At 37.4% G+C, this 25034-nt stretch overlaps 1 protein-coding gene across 2 annotated transcripts in view; it reads left to right on the forward strand.

Moving 5' to 3' along the window:
• Positions 1–24421, forward strand: part of CHSY3 (chondroitin sulfate synthase 3) — a 142341-nt gene extending 117920 nt beyond the window's left edge. For both annotated transcript variants that reach the window (XM_059492259.1, XM_059492260.1), the window contains one exon: positions 20090–24421. In XM_059492259.1, the coding sequence (XP_059348242.1) occupies positions 20090–21655 (1566 nt within the window). In that variant the 3' untranslated portion in view covers positions 21656–24421. The remainder of the gene's footprint in view (positions 1–20089) is intronic.
• The last annotated feature ends 613 nt before the right edge of the window (positions 24422–25034 follow it).

The following is a 25034-nucleotide window of genomic DNA, read 5'->3' on the forward strand; positions in this document are numbered from 1 at the left end:
CAGTCCTAGGTTGCCATGTTCCATACCTTTGATCCTTAACTTTATTGTAAAGTGCAAATTTGGATAAGAGCAATTCTTTCTGTAAGATGGATGTAGTAATGGGTACTAGCTTTTAATTTTTGGGTTTTTGTCAAGGAACAGAAGATTACATGCAGAATTTAGTGAAGAATAGAAGCATTGAAATTTCCTACCCTTAGAAACTGGGGATTGTCAGGCTTAATTCTTTCAGTGTATCAATGTTTTTGAATTTTTATAAGAGAAAAAGTGTTTATGAAGACAGACACAATTTTTTTGTTCAACCTGCTCAATATAGGTGAGAAAATTTGGTCATAGAAGCCCCCTTCAAGTCTGCGGTACAGACATGAATTAATTAATCCATTGATTAATGAAAATTAACATTGTATTTAATTGGAAATTAATCTCAAAAGAATTACTTGGCACTTTCATGACATAAAATCATGTAGAATATCTGAGGAAAAACTTCAGTGAGTGAAAGGGAGTGTTGACAGGATTGAAAATGTGATAGAGTCATTTATTCCAAAGGCATGTTATGCTATGGGTGGTCATCTTGTTTATGGAGAATGAAAATTGAATTTTATTTTATACTTGTAGAATACAATAATGTAGTATTTTTCTAAAGGACTCTGTGTTTCCTAACTTTAATTTTCAGACTTGCCTTTGACCTTTGCTAAACCTCATGAGGTTCCCATGGGCCCAAGTCTCAAGCTTGTCCTAGTCCCTCTGGATGACATCCTGTCCATCAGGTGTGTCAACTCAACTACACCACTCAACTTGGTGTCACTTGCAGACTTGCTGAGGGTTCTCTTGATCCTGATGTCTGTGCCATTGATGAAGACATTAAACAACACTGTTCCGAGTGAGGGACTCCACTTGTCACTAATCTCCATCATGACATGGAGCCATTGACCATCATCCTCTGAATGCCACCATTGATAGATGGTTTAAACATGAAAGAACCCAGCTGACACTAAAGAGAAAAAGACCAAATTTAATTTCCAAATTAAAGATAGCTGATTCTTCTATTGTTATAGATAACAAATAACTATTGTTATTTGCTGAAATTCAGGAAACAACTGATCAGATCAGCATATTCACAGCAGTGGTATGAACACTAATGATTACATCTGTAATTTCTAGTTTTAGTGCATTTTGGCTTACTAGGAGGAAGTCCCAATACATTATTCTTTCTTCCTTTTTGATAAGATTAATTAACCTCATAAACGAGTGAGGACATTTGCACATTTTAGTATACAGCTTTCAGAAGGCAAAGGCTACCTGGTTTTGAGGCACATACACTTGATACTTCAACCCATCTTCCTAAAACTTGTGTCAATATCTTTGTGACTTAACTACTGCATATATTCCTTCATTCTACCTGTCTTCAGTCACCATACGAGAAAATTAATTTAGTTGCCACATATTTAAATGAACTTTTAAAATGTTAATTTAAATGAACATATTTCTGTTGTCATCTCTCTGAAAAGTTCTTTGAAGCTTTCCCCATTTCGTTCAGTATTCTAAACAAGTGTTGTCAACCTCAGCAGCAGGTTGAGGGAGGTGATTCTCCCCCTACTCTGTCATTGTGTGTCTCATTGGTGACTGCATCCAGCTCTGGAGTCTTCAGCTGTCCTGATCACAAAACTGATGCAATGACTGGAGCTCCTATTTTATGACTACAGGATGAAGGAGTTGCGGTTGTTAGTCTGGGGAAGGGAAATCTCCAGGGAGACATCATTTCACTTTCCAGTACATAAAGGGGACTTAAAAAAGGGGGGCAAACAATGGGCAGATAATGGTATGGGCAGATAATGATATGGACAGATAATGATATGATAAGGGGGAAGGGTTTTAAACTAAAAAAGAGGAGAGATTTAGATTTGATATTAGACAGAAGTTCTTCACTCAGAAGTTGGTGAGGCACTAGAACAGGATGATGCTGTGCATGCATCATCCCTGGAAGTGTTCAGAGCCAGACTGGATGAGCCTTTGAGCAACCTAGTCTATTGAAAAGTGTCCTTACCCATGGCAGAAATTTAGAACTAGAAGGTCTTTAAGGTCCCCTCCAACCCAAACTGCTGTATGATTCTATGACTGCCTAATTTTACTTTTTAGAGGATTTAGTTGTAACAGTAGTAGCAGCTCTCTGTAGGGACACATGCAAGCAGGTACATGTAATAAACACATTGGGTGGGTTTCAAGCAGCTCTGTCTTCCAAGTTATTTCAACCTGATCATAAACAAAAATGGTGTAAGAAAGAGTTTCTCTTAATACATGTTTTCACCATTGTTAAGCAATAGAACTATTGGCCACCTTCACAGAGTACTTATTTGCTTAATATTCATCCTATTAAAAAATTTGTAATGTTATCCTACAGAAATAGCCTCAGCTATGTATAGTTCTGTTTTCATTCCTTCAGGGTATTATTACCTTTTGCAGTAAGAGACAAGAGAACATAAAATGGATTATTGCCTTTGTTTAAATTTTTACTCTTCTTTGCCTATTCTCTTATGTCTCATGTACTCTATTCAAAGCACTACTCAAGCCAATCAACAATTTAATAAAAATGAAAGAAATAATTTCTGAATTGTTTAGGTCATTTGGATTGGTAAAATCTGAGGTCTTTAATATTTTTTCTGAATTGTTTTCACTGAGAATTTTCCAAATATATAAATCACATTTATTTTCTGTACTCCATTGTACCTCCCTATTGATTATCTTTTAGAGTTTTTCTTTTTGCTTTGTTTGATTTGAAAATCTATAGTAAAGATAGAAATGCTTTCTATGTATTTGATTGTTCTGTGACAGACTACTGTGTGAAAACAGTGACATAATGTAAAAGGAGACATAGAGACAATATGAATTCCTTAATGAGTTAAATGACCAAGATACTTCAGTGATCTATAATGTAAAATATCATTATTACTGAAGAAACAATCAGTAAATGTGCAGGTCTTTTACTGCCTGGAAAAAAATTAGTTTCAAATCTATGACTTAAATAGGAGGGTACTGCCACTTTTTTGGTAACGTACGCCTTCAAATCTCCATTAAAACCATTAATATTTTCAGCAATGACAAGATATGAGGCAGTATAAAATGGGTTTCAAATTATCACTGTCTATCTGAAAGACTTTTTCTTTTTACTAATCAACCACACTTTCTAATTCAGAGGTGCAAAAATGAAGGATCTTGTTAAGGATATTTTATGATAATGGGAGGATGAAGAGTCACTGTTCAATCTTAGATCTCCTGTCACCGTGGAGCATGGGTTGGATTTTTTTTATTTTAATGTAAGTGTAATTCTCAGTGATGCTATAAGAACACAGTCATATTAATTAATGTTATATTTTCATACTATCCAGTCAGAAAGCACAGTGGAAACCCTGTGGAAAAGTATAACAGTGATATAATTAGGATTTCTTCTACGGAAAACATTGTAACAGACATCTTGCCATGCTTATGTTATTTTAATTGGATGTTTAGTTCAAGGGCATTCATAATTTCTCATAAACTTTAATGGTAATACAATCAGCTGGAAGGAAGCCATACTTATCTCCTTGATTACACCATAAGAAATGAAATCCTAATTTGAACATCCTTGTTTTAATATTCTTTTACTGACATGGCAAGAAGGGAAGACTTGGTTGACAAGGAGGTCATGCTGTTCAGTGTCTCAGCTGCGTAAGGACTTGATGTATTACAAGTGTAAGAAAAAATAAATAAAAAACTGAATTAAATTTGGCCTATCATGCAGAAATCTGGCCAGTGTGCAGCCTGATGAAAAGCTTTTATGTTAACGGGAAGATGAAGTATTACAGGAAATCTTACTGTACGTATTTTGCCTTTTCTTTCTTTGGAAGAACTCAGATCTTGGATCCTCTAGTTCAGTCATTGGTTCACCAGTGGTAACTTCTGAGAAACTACTTTTAGGTCTATCAGCCACCAGAACCAGGTTGCAGTCATTTCCAAATTTTGAAGTTGTCACAAATTTTATGGTTAACTTTCCTGTAAGAATGATGGCATATTTCATTAGTGGGGATAGATAGAGAGCCTTGGTCCATGTTAGGTAGATCTGCTGGCACTTCTGCTTTCTTACTTAGTATGAGAGCTTAAAATGTGATTTGGCAATGCATTTAAGAGTTCTCAAGATATGTTTATCAAAGAAGATAATAGTTCATTTTTCATCAGTCTATGTTTATTGTTTTGTTGTCCAAAGATGTTGAAAATCCTGTGTTAAGAATGTTAATGTGATGCAATACATTTTTTAACTATATATATTTCCCTTGGAGAAGTTACTAACATTGCATTCTGTAGGCTTGATCTTTGTGATGAGATTGTGCTGAAACCTTCTACTGGGCTATTATGAGCTACCTAATTGCTTTTACCCTGAATCAGTAAGGATTCTCAATGATCTTATTCCTTATAATATCATCTTGAATGCTCTTATTATCTGTATGTTTAATTCTTTTAGCTTCATGCTAAGTTATGAGCTTTGATAATTTTAAAATGCAATAATTTTGATCTCCCTTAAGTATTTTTTGCACACATTTTGTATTTTCCCCTTTTTGCATCTGCTTTTTGTTCCTTGTCCTAGTAAAACATATATGTCTGATTTACATTAATTATTATTTATAAATTATTCATGTTTTATTGTTGCTGCATGACTGTATGCTTCCTCCATAAAGCTAATATTCCTAGCACTAAAAAAACCCACTGGAGGCTTTGCTTCCAGTACTCAACTCAGTCATCTGCTACTGGCTGGGAGGGATCAACTCTCCACCCAGGCAGGCAACAGCTGTGGAATACAAAGCCTCACCACTGTATGAGTGGGCAAAGAGGGGAACATAGAGGGAATTGGCTGATACAGCAATCTCCATGATTTTTGAAAATCACGGCAGTCAGATGCCATCTCTAAACTGGAGAGAGATGGATTAGATGGGTAGACAGATCAATGGGTAAGGAACTGGTTGAGTGGTGAGATCCAGAGTGTGGTAGTTAACAGCTCAGGGTCCTCATGGGGGGACATCAGTGGCAAGCAGTGTCCCTCAGGTGTTTGTACAGGGGCCTGTGCTATTTAATGTCTTCATCAATGACACTGACATCAGGATCAAGTGAACCCTCAACAAATCTGCAGATGACACCAAGCTGAGTGGTGTGATTGACATACCCAAAGATGGGATTGGACAAGCCCAAGAAGACTCCAGGGGAATCTCATGAGTTTTAACAAGGCTAAGTTAAAATGGCCTGCAACTCACTTGTAGTCCTGCAACTGTGTTGGGGCAAACCCCAGTACCAACCCAGGCTGGGGGATGAACGGATGGAGAGCAGCCCTGGGGAGAAGGACAATCAGTCAGGTTGGAGCTGCTGGTGGGTGAGAGGCTGGACATGGGCACTCCCAGCCCAGAGAGCCAAACGTGTCCTGGGCTGCATCCAGAGCAGCGTGGGCAGCAGGGGAGGGAGGGGATTCTGCCCCTCTGCTCTGCTCTGGGGAGAGCCCACCTGGAACCTGCATCCAGCTCTGGGGTTCCCAAAAAGACAGCATGGACCTTTTGGATTAAGTCCTGAGGAGAGCCATGAAGATGATCTGGAGTGATGGAGCATGTCTCCTAATGAGACTGAGAAAGTTAGGGTTGTTCAGCCTGGAGAAGAAAAGACTCTGGGGATACTTTGGAGCAGCTTCCCAGTACCTGAAGGGAGCCTACAAGAAAGCTAGAGAGGTAGTTTTTCCATGGAAGAGGAAATAGCTTAAAAACTGAAGAGCAATCAATTTAGATTGGATATAAGAAAGCATTTTTTACAATGAGGATGATGGAACACAGCAATAGATTGCCCAGGGTGTGAAGAGGTTCTCCATCTCTGTGAATATTCAATATTAGTGTGGATGAGGCTCTGTGCAACCTGTTCTACTTGAAGATATCCCTGGTCATTCCCTCTTGCCTCCTGTCGATATATGGCACCCAGAGAGGAGCATTTCTCACTGGATCATTGCTTTAATGATCCAAGATTACCACTCGTCAGTATTTCCTGCTGTTGGCCGCTGCTTGCCATAGCTCTTAAGTCTCCCAGACCACTTCCATATAAATATAAATATAAAATATAAAATATAAATATAAAATATAAATATAAATATAAATATATTAAGTAATGGCTGAGTGTTTAAACACACTTCAGTAATCTATTTCAGAGAATCACACAGAATCAATCAGGTTGGAAAAGATCTTTGAGATCATTGAGTCCAACTTGAGACCTAACAACACCTTGTCAACCAGACCATGGCAGCCAGTGCCACATCCAGTCTTTCCTTAAACACCTCCAGGGACACCACTTCCCTGGGCAGCCCATAACAGTGGCTGATCACCCTTTCTATGAAGATCTTCTTCCTGATAACCAGCCTAAGCCTCCCCTGGTGCAGATTAAGACTGTGTCCCCTTTTCCTGTTGCTGGTTGCCTGGGAAAAGAGGCTGACTCCCACCTGCCTACAGCCTCCTTTCAGAGAGTGGCAGAGAGTGATAAGGTCACCCCTGAGCCTCCTTTTCTCCAGGCTATACACCCTCAGATCCCTCAGCCATTCCTCACAGGACTTGTGTTCTAGACTCTTCCTTCACCAGCCTTGTTACCCCATTTGTCTGTCTATCCTAGCTAATATGAAATCACACTGTTTTTCCCCCTTGGGTGCTGTCTTTCAGGAGTTCTGTGCTCCAGCACTTCCATATCTTAACACCTAATCTACTCAACAGCTTTTATAAAAAGCCAGATTTTGATGACAGTTTGAGTAAATATGCAGACTTCAAAGCAAATCAAATAGCTTCAAGGCTCTTAAGAGTTCTAAACAAGAAGTCAGTGTTCTGCTACAAGTGTTGATCTTCTGAGATTGCTGGTTTTTATCTTAAAAATTTCTTCCTTGAAAGTCCTAGATAGGCACTAGAGGCACTAGTCCTGATCTTTTTTCTCTTTTTTGTCTGCCAATTTCCATAACCCTTTATCTCTTTTGATACCTCAGATTTTGTCAGTATGTTGGATTTATTACCAGAAAACAGGAAGTGAAACAACTTGGCCTAGCTTAAAGCAAGGAGATTAGTCTGCTGTTTAAGGTATACAAAAGGCTTCCAGGTAGCTTTAGGTCTTCAAAACTTTGCTTCCCCTATAAACATGTTTATATGTCCATTTTGCTAGATAGTTTTAGAAACATATATTACCTCTGTCTCACATTCTTGGCTTTATCCTTAGACCAGCACTGTTAAAAGGTGGCACTGAGTTTTTACCTGATGTTGCCTGGATGAATGTAATTTAAAATGGATGCTGCAGATTGAATTCCTATTCTCCGTAGGAATGTACAATCAAATATGACTCTTGTGCTAAGCTGCTATGTTTTCCTGTTATGTATATCTCTTGATAATGCTTATCTGGTCTTTATTTTGCATGGAAAAATCTATCCAAGTAAGGCCAATGGACTAAGGAAAATACATAAACTAATATTGGAAAATTGCTAATTATAAATAAACAAAGTCATCCAAGGTCAGGTGTTTTCCTACACTGTTTTTTTGCAGATGTTTACGCATTAATGTAAACAAAATGTGTAATGTATGCAGACAGTTAATTTTTTGATTGATGAAGTACTTAAACAGAATTCATGGTATCAATGGAAGTTATGGATGTCATTTTTATGCATTATTTCAGCATTATCTGATAGTGCTGGAATATAAACCTGTAGTCAATTGGCTAAACAAGCATTTATTGAATTTTTCTTTGGATAATTAAAGGACTCAAAAGCTTCTTTAAAGGGTAGACCCAGCAGTTTTCTGAAGTGTATTTGCTGTGGAATGATAACATCTTGAGATTAAAAGAAAAGACAAAATTGTAGCTGGTAAACACTAGCAGGAAAATAAGCTGCATGCCTGTGCCTCAAAAGAAATAAAATTTTACAGGCATAATTATACATTGTGTTGAAATATATAGGGAGTTGCAGGATTTTTTTTCCGAACCAGTCTCATTTTTTCTTCACTTCTAGGCATTTAAAACAGTTTTTCTCATTTCAGTGCTTGAGGTAATTTTAATTAGTAATATGATTTACTGTTAGAAGTTACAATTATTTCAGACATGAAAAGACTTCCTTTCAGATCTGCATATACTGGGGAGAAAATATCTCTAGAAATATCTGACAAGTCACAGTGAAGGCAAGTGCAACATTCTGCTGTTTCTGCTCTGCAGATCTGTTCAGAAGAGAGATCTGAACAAACTCTACATTGAGAAACTCACCAAAATTTGGTTCCAGGCATGGCGAACTTCAGTCCTCTGGTACTTCTGCCTGGGATCACTACTGCTCTGTCTAGCAGTCCTTGGCCACTTTTGGGCCGATCTTCTGTTTTGTTTTAGGAAATTGGCCTTTTTCATTAACCTAGTGCTTTTTCATTATGGTGCCCTGAAGTTAAATCCCCCTATTCTGACTATGGGAACATTCCTGATATGGCTTAATTTCCCAGTGGGAAGAGGTAGGTGTAACTTATGTTGTAGTAGTGGTAAGAGCCATCAGTATTCACTTGCCTGCATAAATGCAGTTTCTGACAAAGCAAGGCCTGTATGCAGTAGTACTCTGCCTTGTTTTCTTTACTGTTCAGAAGTATTTTGGTATCAAAGATGAGATGTGCCGATGCACTGCATTCTTCTGTATGTGGCAAGATATATTTCCTGATCAAGAAGTTCCTTCCAGTTTATCTGACCTTTCTAACTTCTGCATGTTCATCTGATTTAACAGATCTCACCACTCCCCAGGATAGGTTAGCATCCTATCTCTTCCCTCTTGTCATGCTTTCTATTTTGACTTTTTGAAATTTCTTACTTTCTTACTAACTTCTATTCTCCACCTTCATGGGCTTTTCAGGCAATGTTGGCAAACTGATGTTTCTCCTCAGGCAGTACTGTAACAGCTCTACTTTGCCCAAGAAATAAGCATTGACTATTCTTGCTTGTCATTTGTCTGGTAGGTGTGCATCCAGACTTGTTAGCTAAAAAGAGATACTGTATTCTCCACAGGATGATATACTGCACTGTTTATGGCATTACCTGTGTGATACTAACAAATCAGTCAGCCTTTTTAATTGCATGAACGTTCAGCTAAAGAAACTGCCATTGGTGTAATTTTGTTTAACTGGATGTGTAAAATACAGTCATTGAGAACATGTGTTTCATCTTCAGGTATGTTGTACTCATCTTGTAGGACTCCCAGTTCATAATTTTGAGCATATGTAGGACATATGGGAAAAAAAAAAAAAAAAAGATATGTGAATAAATGGAAGGATATCACTTAAACACAGGAGAATTATTATTTTTTACTGTACTGTGTACTTTCCACAAATCTGCAGAAGTGTAAGACACTCCCAAGAAAAGAGGTAAGTGAAAAACTTAACTGTAAAATAATGGTAAAAAAGGATAAATGAACAGAAAAGTAGCATCTCTTTAAGGCTGAGTTACTCAAAATTATTTTGAATCATGCTGTGTGCTTGCCACTGCACACATGCTGTATAATATAGATCATATTATACAAATTAAAAATTATGCTGAATTGTCAGTGCTTCCAGTCTTCCAGTCTTCCAGTTTGTATTTTTGTCAAATACTTTTGGAGGATGTCAGGTGCAGATTCTGTAGTATTCTACAGTAGGCATTGCTATCACTCTGTTCCTTCTGAATTATGTTTTGTAATATAAGTTTACTTATTAATAAGGAGTAAGGCTATGAAGTAATATAAGCTTAACAGGTCACAGAGATCATCTGGTCCAGTCCCTTGGTCTTCAAGCAGGATCTGTTTCAAGACTGGAAATCAAAATTCCATCAGGTCACAGTGGATTAACATTACTTAATAAGCTCCAAAACCTCATGTTTTTGCAAACAGAAGTGTTAGAGGGTGACAGACAGATGTAATAGAATGCTTATCACTGTGCAAAAGTAGTTTATATTAAGTAGCTCTTTGTAAATAATTGAGACATAAACTTAAAGGGAGAACATTTTTGGTAGATGGCTTGCATAGATAAATCCTCTACTTAAAGATGATTCTATTTTTTCTTTTAGTACTTACGGAAAGTGAAGTTCTGTTTCCAGATAACTGTGGACTTTTGGAAGGATAAGGCTGTTTGGTTTTGCTGTCTTGTATCAAAATGGATTGTATGAAAACTTAGGTAAAACTGAGGGTAAAAAGCAATAAAAACAGCTTGACAAGAGTATTTATTACTTTCATTTTAGCCTCAAATTCTAGTCTCAAATAACAGTACTATTAAAGACTCCTAAAACAATAGCTAAAACTTTTTGTGTCCCAATAATTGACTTCACTGATGGATAGTAGGTCACAGCATTTCCTTTCTGTAGACTATAATGATAAATATACTGGGAATACTAAACTCAAATTATTGTTTTCACTTAGAATTTTTCATTTAGAGAGAAATGTGACCAACTTGTGAATGCAGAGAAATACTGCAGTTAAACTCAGCACTTAGATCTCAGTATTTGTAGCCCTAAAGCTTGATTTTTAATAGTTTGTGGGTTTTTTTGAGAATAATTAGAATTTAAAATCGCTTTTTCTTGAATTTTTCTTCAACATTTGCATGGGTGAGTTACTTCAAAAGTAAGGATGCTTAGGACTCTGTTTAGAAAGTCCTTCTAAGCTCCTGATGAGCAAAGTAAGATGTACATTTTCTGTAGTTGGTGACAGGTTTAGTAAGGCAGATGCACGCAGATTCTTCAGGAAGATTGATTTTTCTAAGGGAAGTCATAAATACCAAGGAACCCTTTGTGTCAGACTGCTGTAGTTTACAGGATGCTCATCTACCAGCAGGAAGAATTATAACTTGCAAAATATCACTGCAGTATAAGGATTTTTCATGAGACAGGAGCCTCATACTCTTTATAGCTACTGTTGTTACTGGGGCAGGGCCATGCAGAGGGCTGCTTTCTCTTGCTCTGTGAAATTGTCCTCTCCCAGTGTTTCAGGATTACACATTCAGAGTGCTTGAAGCATAAAGGCTCTAGAGACATCACTTTTGTTATTTTGCACTGCTGAAGAAAATCTCCAAATCTCCGCAGTTCTTCGTTCAGCGTAAGAGGTTTCCTGCATTGAACGTGGCAGGTTTCTCACTGGAGCAGGTCACTTCCCCATGCCAGGCATGTGACAGGAGTGCACATGGTGCACTGGGCATCTGAACTGATCTCAGCTGGTATGACAGGAGTGAAGTCACCACGTGAAGCAGGCAGCACAGCCTCAGGCCATTACAGGGTGTTAGTTTTGTGGCTTCAACTTTGTTTGGTTAGTGTGAAATGGGTCTGGATGGACAAAGATTCTCAAACATGTACAAGGGGATTTATCTCAACAAGTGAAAACCAGAAAGGATACATTACCACTGTTATTTTTTAGGAATGGTTCTAGCCAAGTGTGAATGAAATACTCCCAGGCATCTCCATACTATCATAAACCAAACTATTCTCTTCTGTAATGCTTTGTAGAGTGCTGAGTATATCCATGCTAAAAAGTGTTCACCACACTAGCTGTCAGTATTTAGATGTTTTCTTTAGAAGTGTAGGGTTTTTTGTAGGAGGGAAAGCTTTGGGGATAAGGTAAATGTAAACATCTGAGCACTACTGAATAGGAGTGAAAAGGACGTGATTGTTGGTGTAACAAAAGGGAAGTTTCTCAGTAAAAATTCCTTCTGGGGTAATCCTGTAAAGTAGGGTGTGTTGCTAGTTCAACTGTGATACTACCCACAAAGTACCCAAAAAAAGAAAAATTTCTAGTTTCTATAGAATTTGTATATGTGGAATCATCATTTGTGGCATTCATGCACTTCAGAGAATAATTACAGTATTTAAATCTTTCGTCAGATACACAAATGTAAGAGTCCATGCTTTAGAAAAGTTTATCATCAAACAAATATAAATACTTTAGGTCACAACACATAGAAACAATTCAGAAATTATGATTAGTCATCAAATAACTTTTCCATATTTTTTCCTTAACATATCAAGTTAGAACTTGATATTTCTGTCTAAATATATAACCTTAAAGACTTATTCCTGTTTTTCTGTTGTGTACATTGAAGGCTAATATTAGACACACTTAATATTTCTGCCTCTGTATGGCCAAATGTGTCACATAGTGACAAAGGGACAGACTATAAAATAAAAGTATTTACACACTTTGAATACATGTATTCTGTAATAGAGTTAATTGTAACTTTCACTTAGTTTAATAAATAATTCCATAGGCGCACTAAGACTTTAATAATTCTTATTTTGCTAACAAAAGGATTAGTTTTTTAGTCTTATGGTTCAATAATTATTGTAAACTACCTCCAGGACTATGCTTAAGGGTAGGAGGTTGGCAAAATAAGTTCCTTCTTTTGCTCCTTAATGATTAAGCATTGTTCTCAACTCTATATTTTAAAAGTTTGTGTTTTGTCAGAAGAAATATTGATAAATGCTCGGGTGCATTGCTGTGTATGAGCCTTCAGGAAGGTTTAGGGTCTTGCACTGAAGATGTGTTGGTATAAAAGATTATGTATTACTTTTATGGTCAAATTTTACTATGTTTTTAAAATATAGTATGAATTCTGTAATAATAAAACGTACATAAAAAACTAGGGTTTCTTACAGAGTGTACTTGATGCATGTTATAGCTAACTAGTAGACAATAATGTCTGTTCTTTTAACAATGGAGTATTTTAGTGGCTTGATACAAATGAAGAAAGAATTAATTATTGATTAATGTTCTTTAAATTTGTGAAATACCACTTAATAATAAATTCTTTGTCTATTTCATACTGTATGACGCATGGCCAGGAAGCGTATTTGGTTGTAAGGAGCTGAAGCACCCTTTGTGGCAGGGTACAAACCTTGGCAAGATCCAGTTTGGAATATAGCCCTGATGTTGTGGGAGACTTGGCTTCAAGGAGGGTGGATTGCTTCTTTACTTGATGTGTGGAAGCCAGAGAACAATTCTAGCCCTTGGAAAATTTTTTAGCATCAAGCTGTTACCTAAGGAAGCACACATGCACTGCCAGGATGTTCAAAAGTACGTACATGCTGAGGATTGTCACCTGGATGGCAATGCTACTGCGGTAAACCACCTTCTGTAATGAGGGAAACAATGGCAAAACTGCAGATGGCTCTGCCTGCTGGACTGCAGGGGTATTAGTTTAATGCCATGGAGGGCACGTTCAGCTCCCAAGACTCATGGTGTAAACATTTAGCTGGTCCCAGTGCATTTGTTGGTGTCTCACTGTGTAAGCCCCTGATAGCAGAACCTGCTTTTCTCTGCTGAGCTCTCTCAGTGACCAAGTATGTAGGAGCAACCACAAGTCTGAACATCACTGAGTTACATGAAGCTTAAGCTATGACAGAAAAATTAGTTATACCTTTTCTGTGATCCTTTATCATCCTTTATCATCCAGAACAGGAAATGAGTCCGATCTTTGAGATCATAAAAACTGCTGAGTCAGCCATTTCCATTTCGCATCCTAGGGGAAAGATTGGCAGTGAGTAGGGGGCTGTTGTTCATTGTAGCTGGAACTGTTATTACCAGCTTCTTAACCTGTCATCCCTTCCACCTTACCCTGGTGCTTGTCTTCTGAAGGCTGGTTTGTTCCAAAGAAGGGGCTTAGTGACACGAGGCAGTCCAAACCTGAGGAGGCTGGAAGACTGTCAGCCTACCTTCCTTAAATCTGCTGACTATTAAAATGCAGCCTTTTCCACAACTGTTTCACTTAGATTATGCCCAGGATAATTTAAGACATTTTTCTGTTTCTTTCCATGCATGCTGCTGTCCTTGTATACCAGTGCTTTTTAATTTGTCAATTTACAAGCTAAATCAGAAAAGTCCTGGCAAGTTTCTTTTACATTGATTTGTCCCATGCATTTGGTAAAAATGCAGGCCTAGAATTGTGTGAAATTGTTTGTTGCATCTTTCTAAAATATTCTGACTGATGCAAAACTAAGTTTTGTGTCCCTTTTCTGTAGAGGATTCACACTGAATTTTAATTATGTCTTCATGTCACCTTATTGTCTGATGATATTCTCATGTTTTCTTTGTATGCCAATTATTTCCAGTTTAAAAAGTCAGTTTTCCTAAGATACTTAGTCACATACCTCTTACAACCATGGGTATAGCATTTTATGTGTTGTTTTATTATAACGACTTAATTTCCACAACTTCTTAATTTACAAGTTCTCTGGCTCTTATATATTCTCTTCTTATTTTGTCAAAATGTCCTTGACTATGTGTCATGAGCAGTGTCTAAGATTTTGTGCCAGCGTCACTAGGAATGGTTTTGTTCCTTAGAAGTTTCTGTAATAACTTCCCTCCAAACTGATAATTGCCCACTTGTACATAGCTTGTTATTGCTTCTCTGTTATCTAGTTCATATGCATTTCATGATTCCAGTCTTAATCCGTGTCTTCTCCAGGCTCATAGTATTTCTCAGAGCATCAAAATTTACCTGCTCATATCTGTCTTCTTGTCCAGAAACTTAGATTAACTGTTACTTAGTGTTGCATTTTATTATAGTACATATTATTAAGGCCATCCTAATGTACCTATAGTAATCTGAATTTTTTTTAAGCACTCAACTTCCTGTTGTTAAGCAAAACAGTATCATCTCAAATGCAGTAGATTTACGTATCTTCCTCATACAGATGAAATGTCCCCTGAATTCACTGGCAGCAGTGAATAAATCTTCATATTTAGCAGAGCTAAACTTTAAAGAGCAGAGGGAAGAAAGACCGGGAGTGATTCCTGTTCATCTTATTTCTACATTTATTAAAAGTCCAGTTTAGTTAAAATGGTCAACAGTTTAGCACTCCCGTGGATTTAAGAACAGCTCGAGTGAATGGAAAATTTTTATGTCTTCTCTGTTAAATATTGTTAATGCTCAAAAAAAATTGCGTTAATTTAAAAAGCACCGTTGGCTTTTTTTTAATATGTGATAGTCTTGCAATAATAAAGTTGGTACGTTTGAGCTTTTGTGTATATGCAGTAAGAACCTTCCTTTTTTATTACATCAGTAAATCACAGTGATTACAATGATTTCAGAACTTGCAATGCAAATTACTTTGTGCTTGTGTGTTAGCTATTGTATTTTTCTTCCACAATAATAAAACATTGCCTTTATTCTGATTTCTTTCTTATATTTTTTTTTAATTCCTGCTTGGAGTTCAGAGTTCCTCAGAGCATGATTAGATCTTTAGTATTTCTTGCCAACTTTTAGTTTCATCTGGCATGGAAAAAGGCAAGCAGAAGTCCATGCCAACTCTTGTATTAGTTGTGCTCTAAGAACCATTCAGAAGACAGCAAACTATTCAGAAAAGTCACAAAGTCATGCATTGTGAACAGATAAAATGTTGGACCTCCAGGTATTATATTGAATTGAAGAGAAATTCTCCCATTCACTGCTTTCAGTGAACATAAATTGGTTGTATGATGTCAAAGTAAATGTTCATTTGGCGAAATATTCTCTCTCTGGGGTAATTGGTAGAAGAAACTGAGGAGGGGTACAGGACAATAAGGTAATATTGTGATATATCTTCAACTAGAGCTGCAGGATTTCTGGATAGCAATGATTGTAGTTTCCCACTAAGCTGTTGCTTCACTCTTTAAAGTGATCCAAAATTTTACCATCAGCAGCTTGCTGTGCCACTAAGATCTGTTTCTGAGTCTTGAGTGCATCCTTGTAAGTGTCATAGTTCTTTATGTGAGAAGAGGTGGTACCATTCCTATCAATTTTTCTTATGGTGCTTATTTACTCTGACTCCATTGATCTCAGAGTTGGCCCTCTTTGGATTTCTCTCTTTTGCCCTAGTTGTCTGTTTATTTAATGATCCAGATGTGTAATCATTTGGTAGCCTTGGCTGGTACCTTTGTACTTACATGATGGTTGATGGCAAACTCAAAATGACCCAGCCATGGGCACTCCCAGCCCAGAAAGCCAGTGGGATCCTGGGCTGCATCCAGAGCAGCGTGGGCAGCAGGGGAGGGAGGGAATTCTGCCCCTCTGCTCTGCTCTGGGGAGAGCCCACCTGGAGTGCCAGTTCTGGTGCCCCCAACACAGGAAGGATGTGGGACTCTTAGAGCAAGTGCAGAGGAGGACATGAAGTTGATAAGAGGTACAAAGGCTGAGAAAGTTGGGGCTGCTCACTCCAGAGAAGAGAAAGTTGCATGGAGACCTCGCAGCAGCCTTCCACTATCTGGAGGCCTACATAAAAGCCAGAGAGCAACTCTTTAGGGACTGTATTGAAAGAACAAAGAGTAATAGGTACAAACTAAAAGAGGAAAAACTTAGGCTACAGGTTAGGAAGAAATTCTTTCCTGTGAGGGTGGTGAGACACAAACAGGTTGTCCAAGGGAGGTTGTGGATATCCCAACCTGGACACTGTTAAAGGTCAGGTTGGATAATACTTTGAGCAACCTGGTTTAGTGGAAGGTATCTCTGCCCTTGGAACTAGATGATATTTAAGGTCCCTACCAACCCTTAACATTCTATAATTCTGTGTTATCAGTTTCGGATGGGACGAAACTGACAAGGTGCCTGGCCACAGTCTTCAAGATGCTGGTGTGCTATGGACATTACCATGTAATGAAGCTTCTGATTCACTCTAGACTTGTCCTCATGCTATTTGCTTTTCTTTTCATCACAGCTAAACCTCTGTGTGACACCTACACAAAATTGCATACTGTGTGGACTGGTACTGTTAGGACAGAGTCCTAACAGCTTACATAGTTTTTCATTCTTCAGGCAGAGTTAGGATTGTGTTCCTCTTATGTACTTTGCATTTATCTATCTAGAATTTAATCTGGCATTTTATTACTTTGCTATTCAAAATCATGAAAACTTTTGCAGGAAGGTTTACTGTTACCATGCTGAATAATTTTAATTTATAGTCAATAAATCTTGCCACTTCCTAAACCCACCTCCTTTGCGCCATAATTTATAACTACATTTTTCAATTCAGACTCTCACACAAATCCATTTTCCGGGAAATTTAATCATCCTTCCCTTTGCCTTCTGGGCTTGACCATCTTGCCTAGAAATTTCAAAGCAAAGTTAGGATCAAATTGAATTGCTTTCATTTAGGTGTTAATAAGTTGAATTGTAATAAGACATTTTTTCTTGCAACATTAAGAACAAATTTCTGTGCCAAGATTAAAGCAGGCTATCTTCAGTTGTCATGTTTGTTCTGTTTTCTCTAAATGAGGATCTATTAAGAGTTTCCAGTAACATACCTGAAAATGGATTAGTACAGTTTTGCATATGTGTCATAGTACTGCATTACTGAGTTGATTGAATTTCTTTTCATTGCTACTTTTAATCTGCTGTTGATTATCAAAACCAAAATAAGTATTATAATGGAGTATATCTTCTCCCCATTTTTTCAGTGGAGCATATAAAATAAACCCAGGCATCTGAAATTGGAATGTGTAAAAAATGCAGTATTTATGTCAACATAAATTTATTTCTGTTAAATAAGTGATGCTAATGAATGTTCTGTAAAGCTGATTTTGTAATAAGTCAAGGGTTACAGAAGAATTTGCACAATTGGAGGACAGCATTTAGCTTTGCAGCAATATGTCATCTGCTGCAAATCTTTTGGATAAAATCCATTTTGCTACTTTACATAAAACTTTCATGTACTTAACTATGAAAAATCACATACTTTAAATGTTAATGGTTGTAAATGGGTAAAGTTAATGGTTGTTTCATTTATACTCAAATAACATTGTTCATTAGACTACTTAGAAGAGAAAGTCATGCAACCCACCTGCCCTTCTTTCTTTTGTTTTCAACATCACACATTTTCCTAATTTTCCTTTAAGGGGTCTTTGCTGTGAAATTGTTGATGTAAAAATCATGCCTTCAGCTTTTTGCAGGAAAAGTGGACAATGCAAAAGCATAGCGTGCCACCTTGCAGAGCTCACAGCATACAATTTTAAGTAAAGCAGACCAGGAAGGAAGTGTAACTTATAACTGGAGAGCTGGAAATCTAGCCACATCTGCTGTTCTTTTTTCTTTATTCAAAATGTAAATTGTAGAGCGAGAAGAGAAAATAGTTTTTCCAAAGAGCAAATGCCATCACCCAGCTCTTTCCTAAACACTGTTTTCCCTTTCAATCTCTAATCCATCTGTCCTGCCTGTGACCATCTCTAATTCTCAAGAAAGCCATATTTAAGTTCTTTCAGCACTGCTAGTTAAAACACTAACAGGCCTGATGATGTTGGTTCCTATTCTATGTATTACAAGGAAATCAGCCAAACTCTCATCTCATCTCATCTCATCTCATCTCATCTCATCTCATCTCATCTCATCTCATCTCATCTCATATAACAAGCAAACCACCCGCATTTCAAGACAGAACAAATGTTTTCAGAGAGCTTTAGGTAGGTTCTGTGAATAAGGGATATATGAGTAATGTTGTAACATTGTATCTTTCTTTCACATTCATTTTCACTTTAATATAACAGAGATAGCTGTTTTATCAGAGGCAAATTTAACATAGCTTAAGGTATTTATCAGAATGTGTCTGTTGCTTTTCTACATGTTATATGACTAACTTCAAAAATTGTAAACTGAGTGATAGTAGCAGCCATGTTTGCTCAAGCAGAGGCATTTGAGGTCTGAATGAAATGGGAGGGGCAGTCCAGAAGTTCTATATTAAAGTTCTGTTTTTCTAAATGTGACAATGTTTATGTCTTCTACATGCTAATGAATATTACATAGCTTTTGTGATTCTTATCTTAGGAGTTATTTAGGAGTTAATTGGGAGTTATGGAGTTATTTTACATCTATTGCCCTATTCTTAATATTACTTCCAGTGTCAAAATTTCTGTTCTTGAAAGAGTTGAAGTAAAATGAGCTAAATTATTTGAGTCAGATATACTGTGCAATCAGGACTAACCTCTCCTGATTTCTTCAATGTATAAAAGACAAACTGCGATACCCATGTCAGAATCTGATTACAGCTCAAGCTTAAAACACATTCTTGAACAACATTTTCTATCTAAGCAGTACATTTTCCTTATGTATTAATTACAGACCAATCTGTTTGCAGATTAAAAAAAATGAGCCCTTTCTCCTTTGTCTGCCAGTCATGGGAAATAATTCTCTGGAGTTAGTGGGTGTTAGCAAAGAGCAGGAGGTTTTAAATATATTTATGATATCAGTATTTTACTAGTTCATATGATTTCCCATTTAAGAATAAATACTCATCACATTAATAATGAGCTAAGTTGTCTTCTAGAGAGGAAACTGAGTCAAAGATAGTTTCATGATATGTTTAGTCAGCACAGAAAGTATCAAGGCCAGATGTTTTGGATACTAGACTTGTCAGCCACAAAACATATCTCTTCAGTCTATCACAATTACTAATTTGACAGAAGTAGAATGTCTTTTCTTGCTACAGAAATAAATTGGAAATCACTATCACAATCGTTTAATTGACATACTCTATTATATGTGTATCTTACAAAATGTATATTAAAATGATTTTATTTCAATTATTGAATTCTCTGTCCACATGAAAAAAAAAATTTTCGTTAAGGCCATTCAGTTTTTGAATGTTAAGCAGCACTAACTATTTGCATATATCAGTACAGTCAGCTTTTTGCTCCACAGACACAAATACAGGGTGCTCTTTAAAAAATTGTGAATGTTGCTAACCTTCCATTAAGGATCTGTGCTAACTGGGGTTTAGATGGAAGTGAAGTCAGTGGTTCATGCATAGCACTTATGAACTCCTATTACCCACAGACCTATGCCTATGCATTTCCCTTAGTTCTGCAGCCGAATAAAATGAAGATAAACCAAATATAATTGACCTTTTCTTTAGACAATGGACAATATTTGCTTACTGTGGACACTACTGAAACTCTAATCAAAACAATGTAACTATTTTCTACTGAATGCTTTAAAACTCTATGCCTAAAAATAACCATGGTCTATAAGAATAGGTAATGATACTAGTACCAATGTGAGTCCTTTTTCTGGGTAGAAGACATTCAACTTAATGTCTCTTTCCCCCTGCACCCCTCTCTCTCTCTTTGTAGATGCAGCAATTGTTCCACGAAAACTATGAACACAACCGCAAGGGTTACATTCAAGATCTTCACAACAGCAAGATCCACACAGCCATAACACTTCATCCAAACAAAAGACCTGCCTACCAGTATAGGCTGCACAATTACATACTGAGTCGCAAAATTTCCGAACTGCGCCATCGGACCATCCAGCTCCATCGAGAAAGCGTCCTGATGAGCAAGCTCAGTAACACTGAAATAAATAAGGAAGATCAGCAACTGGGAGTGGTGCCGTCTTTCAATAACTTCCAGCCACGTGAAAGGGATGAAGTCATCGAGTGGGAGTTCCTGACAGGAAAGTTTCTTTACTCAATGGTGGAGAACCAGCCACCCCGGCAGAGCCTGAGCAGCGTCCTGCGGGCTGCACTGGATGATACTGTGATGCAGGTCATGGAAATGATAAATGAGAACTCCAGATCCAGAGGAAGACTCATTGATTTCAAGGAAATACAGTATGGGTACCGCAGGGTAGACCCTCTGCATGGAGTAGAGTACATCCTGGATTTACTGCTTTTGTACAAAAGGCATAAAGGAAGGAAAGTTACAGTTCCAGTGAGACGCCATGCTTACCTTCAGCAATTGTTTAGCAAACCTTTCTTCAAAGAAGCAGAGGAGCTGGATGTAAAAAGCTTGCTGGAGGACACCAACGGTGACACTCAATCTTTCTCTTTCCTTTCAAATTCTTTAAAGATTTTTTCCTCGTCATTCCAAGGCACCAAAGACACTGGGGGACAGAGTGACAAGAAAATACATATTCTTGTCCCTATCACAGGGAGATTTGATACTTTCTCAAGATTTATGGTTAATTTTGAGAAGACTTGTCTGATTCCCAAGCAGAATGTAAAGTTGGCAATAATTCTCTTCAGTTCTGATTCGGGCCCAGACTCTAGCAAACACATAGAGCTAATGAAAGAATACAGCATTAAGTATCCCAAGGCAGACATAACCCTGATTCCGATGTCAGGAAAGTTTTCTAGAGGTCTGGCTCTTGAGATGGCCTCATCTCACTTTGACAATGACACTTTGCTGCTGTTCTGTGATGTTGATCTAGTATTCACATCTGACTTCCTCCAGCGATGCAGAGATAACACTATTCAGGGAGAACAGGTTTACTACCCTATCATCTTCAGCCAATACGATCCAAAAGTAATATATGGAGGCAACCCTCCAGCTGACAGTAGTTTTGTTTTCACAAAAAGAACTGGATTTTGGAGGGAGTATGGATTTGGAATTACCTGTATTTACAAAAGTGACCTACTTACTGCTGGTGGATTTGATACCTCGATTCAAGGCTGGGGACTTGAGGACGTAGATCTCTTTACTAAAGTGATAACATCTGGTTTGAAGGCTTTCAGAAGTCAGGAAGTAGGAGTTGTCCATGTTTTTCATCCTGTTCAGTGTGACCCCAACTTAGATCCGAAACAATATAAAATGTGCTTAGGGTCCAAAGCAAGTACATTTGCCTCTACCATGCAGCTCGCTGGACTCTGGCTACAGAAACATTTGGGTGTCAGGTACAATTGGACTCTCTCCTGACAACTCAGCCTATTTGGCCTTTTTAGGGGAGTTTACCTCATTGCTGTTATTTGATTTTGCTGTTGTAGTTTTAAACTCCCTGCTTGTAGTCTTCCAAAGACTGTTGACCTCAAATGGGCTGACTCTGCTGTTCACTGACGTTTCTTATACCTAGTGAACTGGTGAGGTGAATTCCTTCATATTTCCTTTATTTGAAATTCAGTCTTGTCATGGAAATCACACAAGCCCATGGAGCATATTCATCACAAGGGACTGTATTAGAAGAATGTTGTCTTTCAGTTTTTGGATTCAGTATCATCTTTGTTGCATTTCTCAGATTTGATGTGATACAAATATTTACTGGTGAAGGTACCACAAAAGTGCTTTATGCTTCTTCTGGGGATGGAACTCTCTAAGATAAACTTGAGTTTTATAATTTATATGAGGACTTATATGTATAAACGCTACTTTCCTTCATCTTTAGAATTTTTAAAGTAAATGAATAACTATAACTGTACGTTTATTTTTTAAAAAAAAGAGTAAAGCTGAGGAGCTACTTGCAAATACAACTGGTACTGGCTACCAAGGTCCTTAAATGTCTTATTATTAAAACAAACTCCTTATTGTTATTCAGTCAAAGTGTAAATGAACTTTGTTTTCACAACAAACAGGATTTAATCAAATGCTCATCTACACTTTGAAGATTATTTGAGCCAAGATCCTTCATTTGTAGGCAAGAAGAAACTATGACTCAACATGGTCATTTATTGTAAAGTGCAAGCATACAGTGTTCTTACTTTGAAACATATAGGATAAGTTGTTCTTTCTCTTTTTAGAATGAGTCTCTAATACATCATTTGCTTTTACATTCCTTTCATAAGGCTGCACTTCAGTGTTAAAAGTTGAAGCTCTAGTTTTTGTTTTACATTTTCATGAATATTGGTACTCAGTAACAACTTGTTGTTAAAATTAGAGTAACTGTAGAATAGTTATTTAAGTTTCAAAATTTACTATTGCTGGTCAAAGTTCCTTGCCAATATATTTATATTAGTGGAGGTTATAAGACTGTTTTCAGATTTATTTCTCCAAACCACCTGAAGTTGCCATATCGTGGATTCATGAAGTAAAGTATTTAATACCAACAGGAGAAATGACAAAATTAATTTCGGTATTTTAAAGAAATGTTTATATAGGGATATATATGTGTGTGTGTGCGTGTGTGTATATCCCTATATATATAGATATATAGAGAGAGTAATTTCAATGTTCCACTTTTCAGTTCAGGCAGTGATTTGCTACAATCATTGGGTTTCAGGCAATGATTTGCTACAATCATTGGGTTTCTTTTGCCAGATGCTTGGAGCATTTCATGCTATACTGTGGTAAGAGCTTAGAGACATTCAGGAAACCATCAGAATTTAGCTAAACTTAAGCTATTACAGTGGGTACATCAATAAACTCAGTACCCTTGATTTCAAACTGTATTTCAAACCGAGCTGGGCAAGAAAAAGTGGTGAGTTTTTAGCTGTAACTGACTGCTTCTGTGTTTCCTTAAAAAAGAAAGCCAACCAAAAAAAACCCCCAAACCCCCCAAAAGAACTAAGTGATTGGAATTCACTGGCACATCTGTTTGTGGGAGGAATCCAGGTTATTCCCTAAGGTTTGAAGAGGGTATGTAGGTCAGTTAATGTCTGTTATCTGTGGTTCTCTGTTCTGGAATTACCATGCAAAGAAAAAGGCAACCTTGACAAGGAGTGAGTAAATTCAGAATTAAAAGACTGGCCATAGTGTGCTCTAAGAAAGGCCATTTCCTTGCCCTGGAAAGGCATGAGGTGAGAACAGAGACTGTAATTCATGTTTGTACCAGCCCTCCTCAAGCAGAATTCCTGGGCTGTTATTTTCCTGGAGGCTCTTGCCTTCCTAGCCTAGCATTGTTAACTCAAATGTATGACAAAAGAAAAATTAACTTTCAATTTATATTATAATTCTTGGAAATTGCTCTTCCAACTGAGTGCAAAAGTCACGCTTTTTTCCTTAAAAAAGCCAAGAATAAGGAACCTGATATATTTTAAAAATCTCAATTAACCAATGCAACTCAGATTGTAAATACCAAAACCTGATTGCCTGTTGATAAATATTTGTGATGATTTCATAAACAAGAAAAAACCTAATGACTTAGAAAGATATCTAAGGAAATCATTGTCTGCTGGGATGTATTCCAGTGTTTATTCGAATTACTTAACTTAGTGGCCAGAAAGTATTTGCTCAGCTCAAAGTAAAATAGTAGATTAGAACAAGCAATGAAACCAATCATTCAGTGGGGATAAAGATGTATACAGAGGGCTTGCAGGATCAGGTCCTACACGATATAAGCAAAATGCTAGCATTTACCAGTACAAATATTTATTTAGTGTCTTGACTGATTCATTTGTTTATATGATGAATTACTTTGTTAAAAACCTGATTATAAATGTTTATTATGAAATATTGCATTTTCTTTTGAAATAACTATCCTGAGATAACTTGAGAACTTGTGTTAGTTTGTCTAAGGAATAATATGCCTTCTAAGGAGATCATATTAAAAGAAAAAAAAAAGCACAAAAGTGTTAGAGTAATGTTATGTATGTATAGATTAAGATGGGAATATCTGTGTTAATCAACTGTTTGCTGTTCTAATCTGAATCATAATCTTGATTGTAAAATGAAATTTCTATGTGTATAATGTCCCTTTGTAAATGCGTGACAAGTGAATTCACTATAGAACATAACAATCGATTCTTCCCCAAACCTCCTTCCCCTGGGAATAATTTTCCTGGCTACATTGTTGGGAAGTGGGTTGTGAACAGCTCATACTTTGGCTTTTCAGACACAACCATTCTTAAAAAAAAAAATAAAATCTCAGCATTCGCTACTCAGAAACCTCAGAAATCCCCAAACCACTGCATCATGGCATGTTTTCCCAGTTGCAGTGTTTAATTTAACAGAGCATTTGCATCTCCTGGATGAAGGAAAAACATCATGTTGGGCTCTCTGGGACTTGATGAGTGTACCCTGCATCAGGGTACTGGCTCTCAAGCTGAAGAAAGGCAGAAGGCCAGGGGGAGGCGTGAGGCTCAGCCACGGGAGTCGGCACCTTGTGCCCAAGTCACCCCTGTGCTGCCACCTGTGCTGCCCACGGCCTGCCATGGAACGATGGGTTGGCAGCTCAAACAGGCACAGAGGAGCTGTGCTTGCTGCCACCCGCTGCTCTTAAGAAGCAAAAGGGCCATTTTAATCAGGAAGGAATGAAAGGAGGGTCTCAAACTGGGGATTCATTGAGGGGGTGGCAGGTTGTCTTGTGTAGATCATGTTTCTCACTGTCCCCAGGTGAAAAGACCCTGGTCTGACATGGCTTCCCTCT

The sequence above is a fragment of the Ammospiza nelsoni genome, chromosome Z (assembly GCF_027579445.1).
Source record: "Ammospiza nelsoni isolate bAmmNel1 chromosome Z, bAmmNel1.pri, whole genome shotgun sequence".
NCBI lineage: Eukaryota > Metazoa > Chordata > Aves > Passeriformes > Passerellidae > Ammospiza > Ammospiza nelsoni.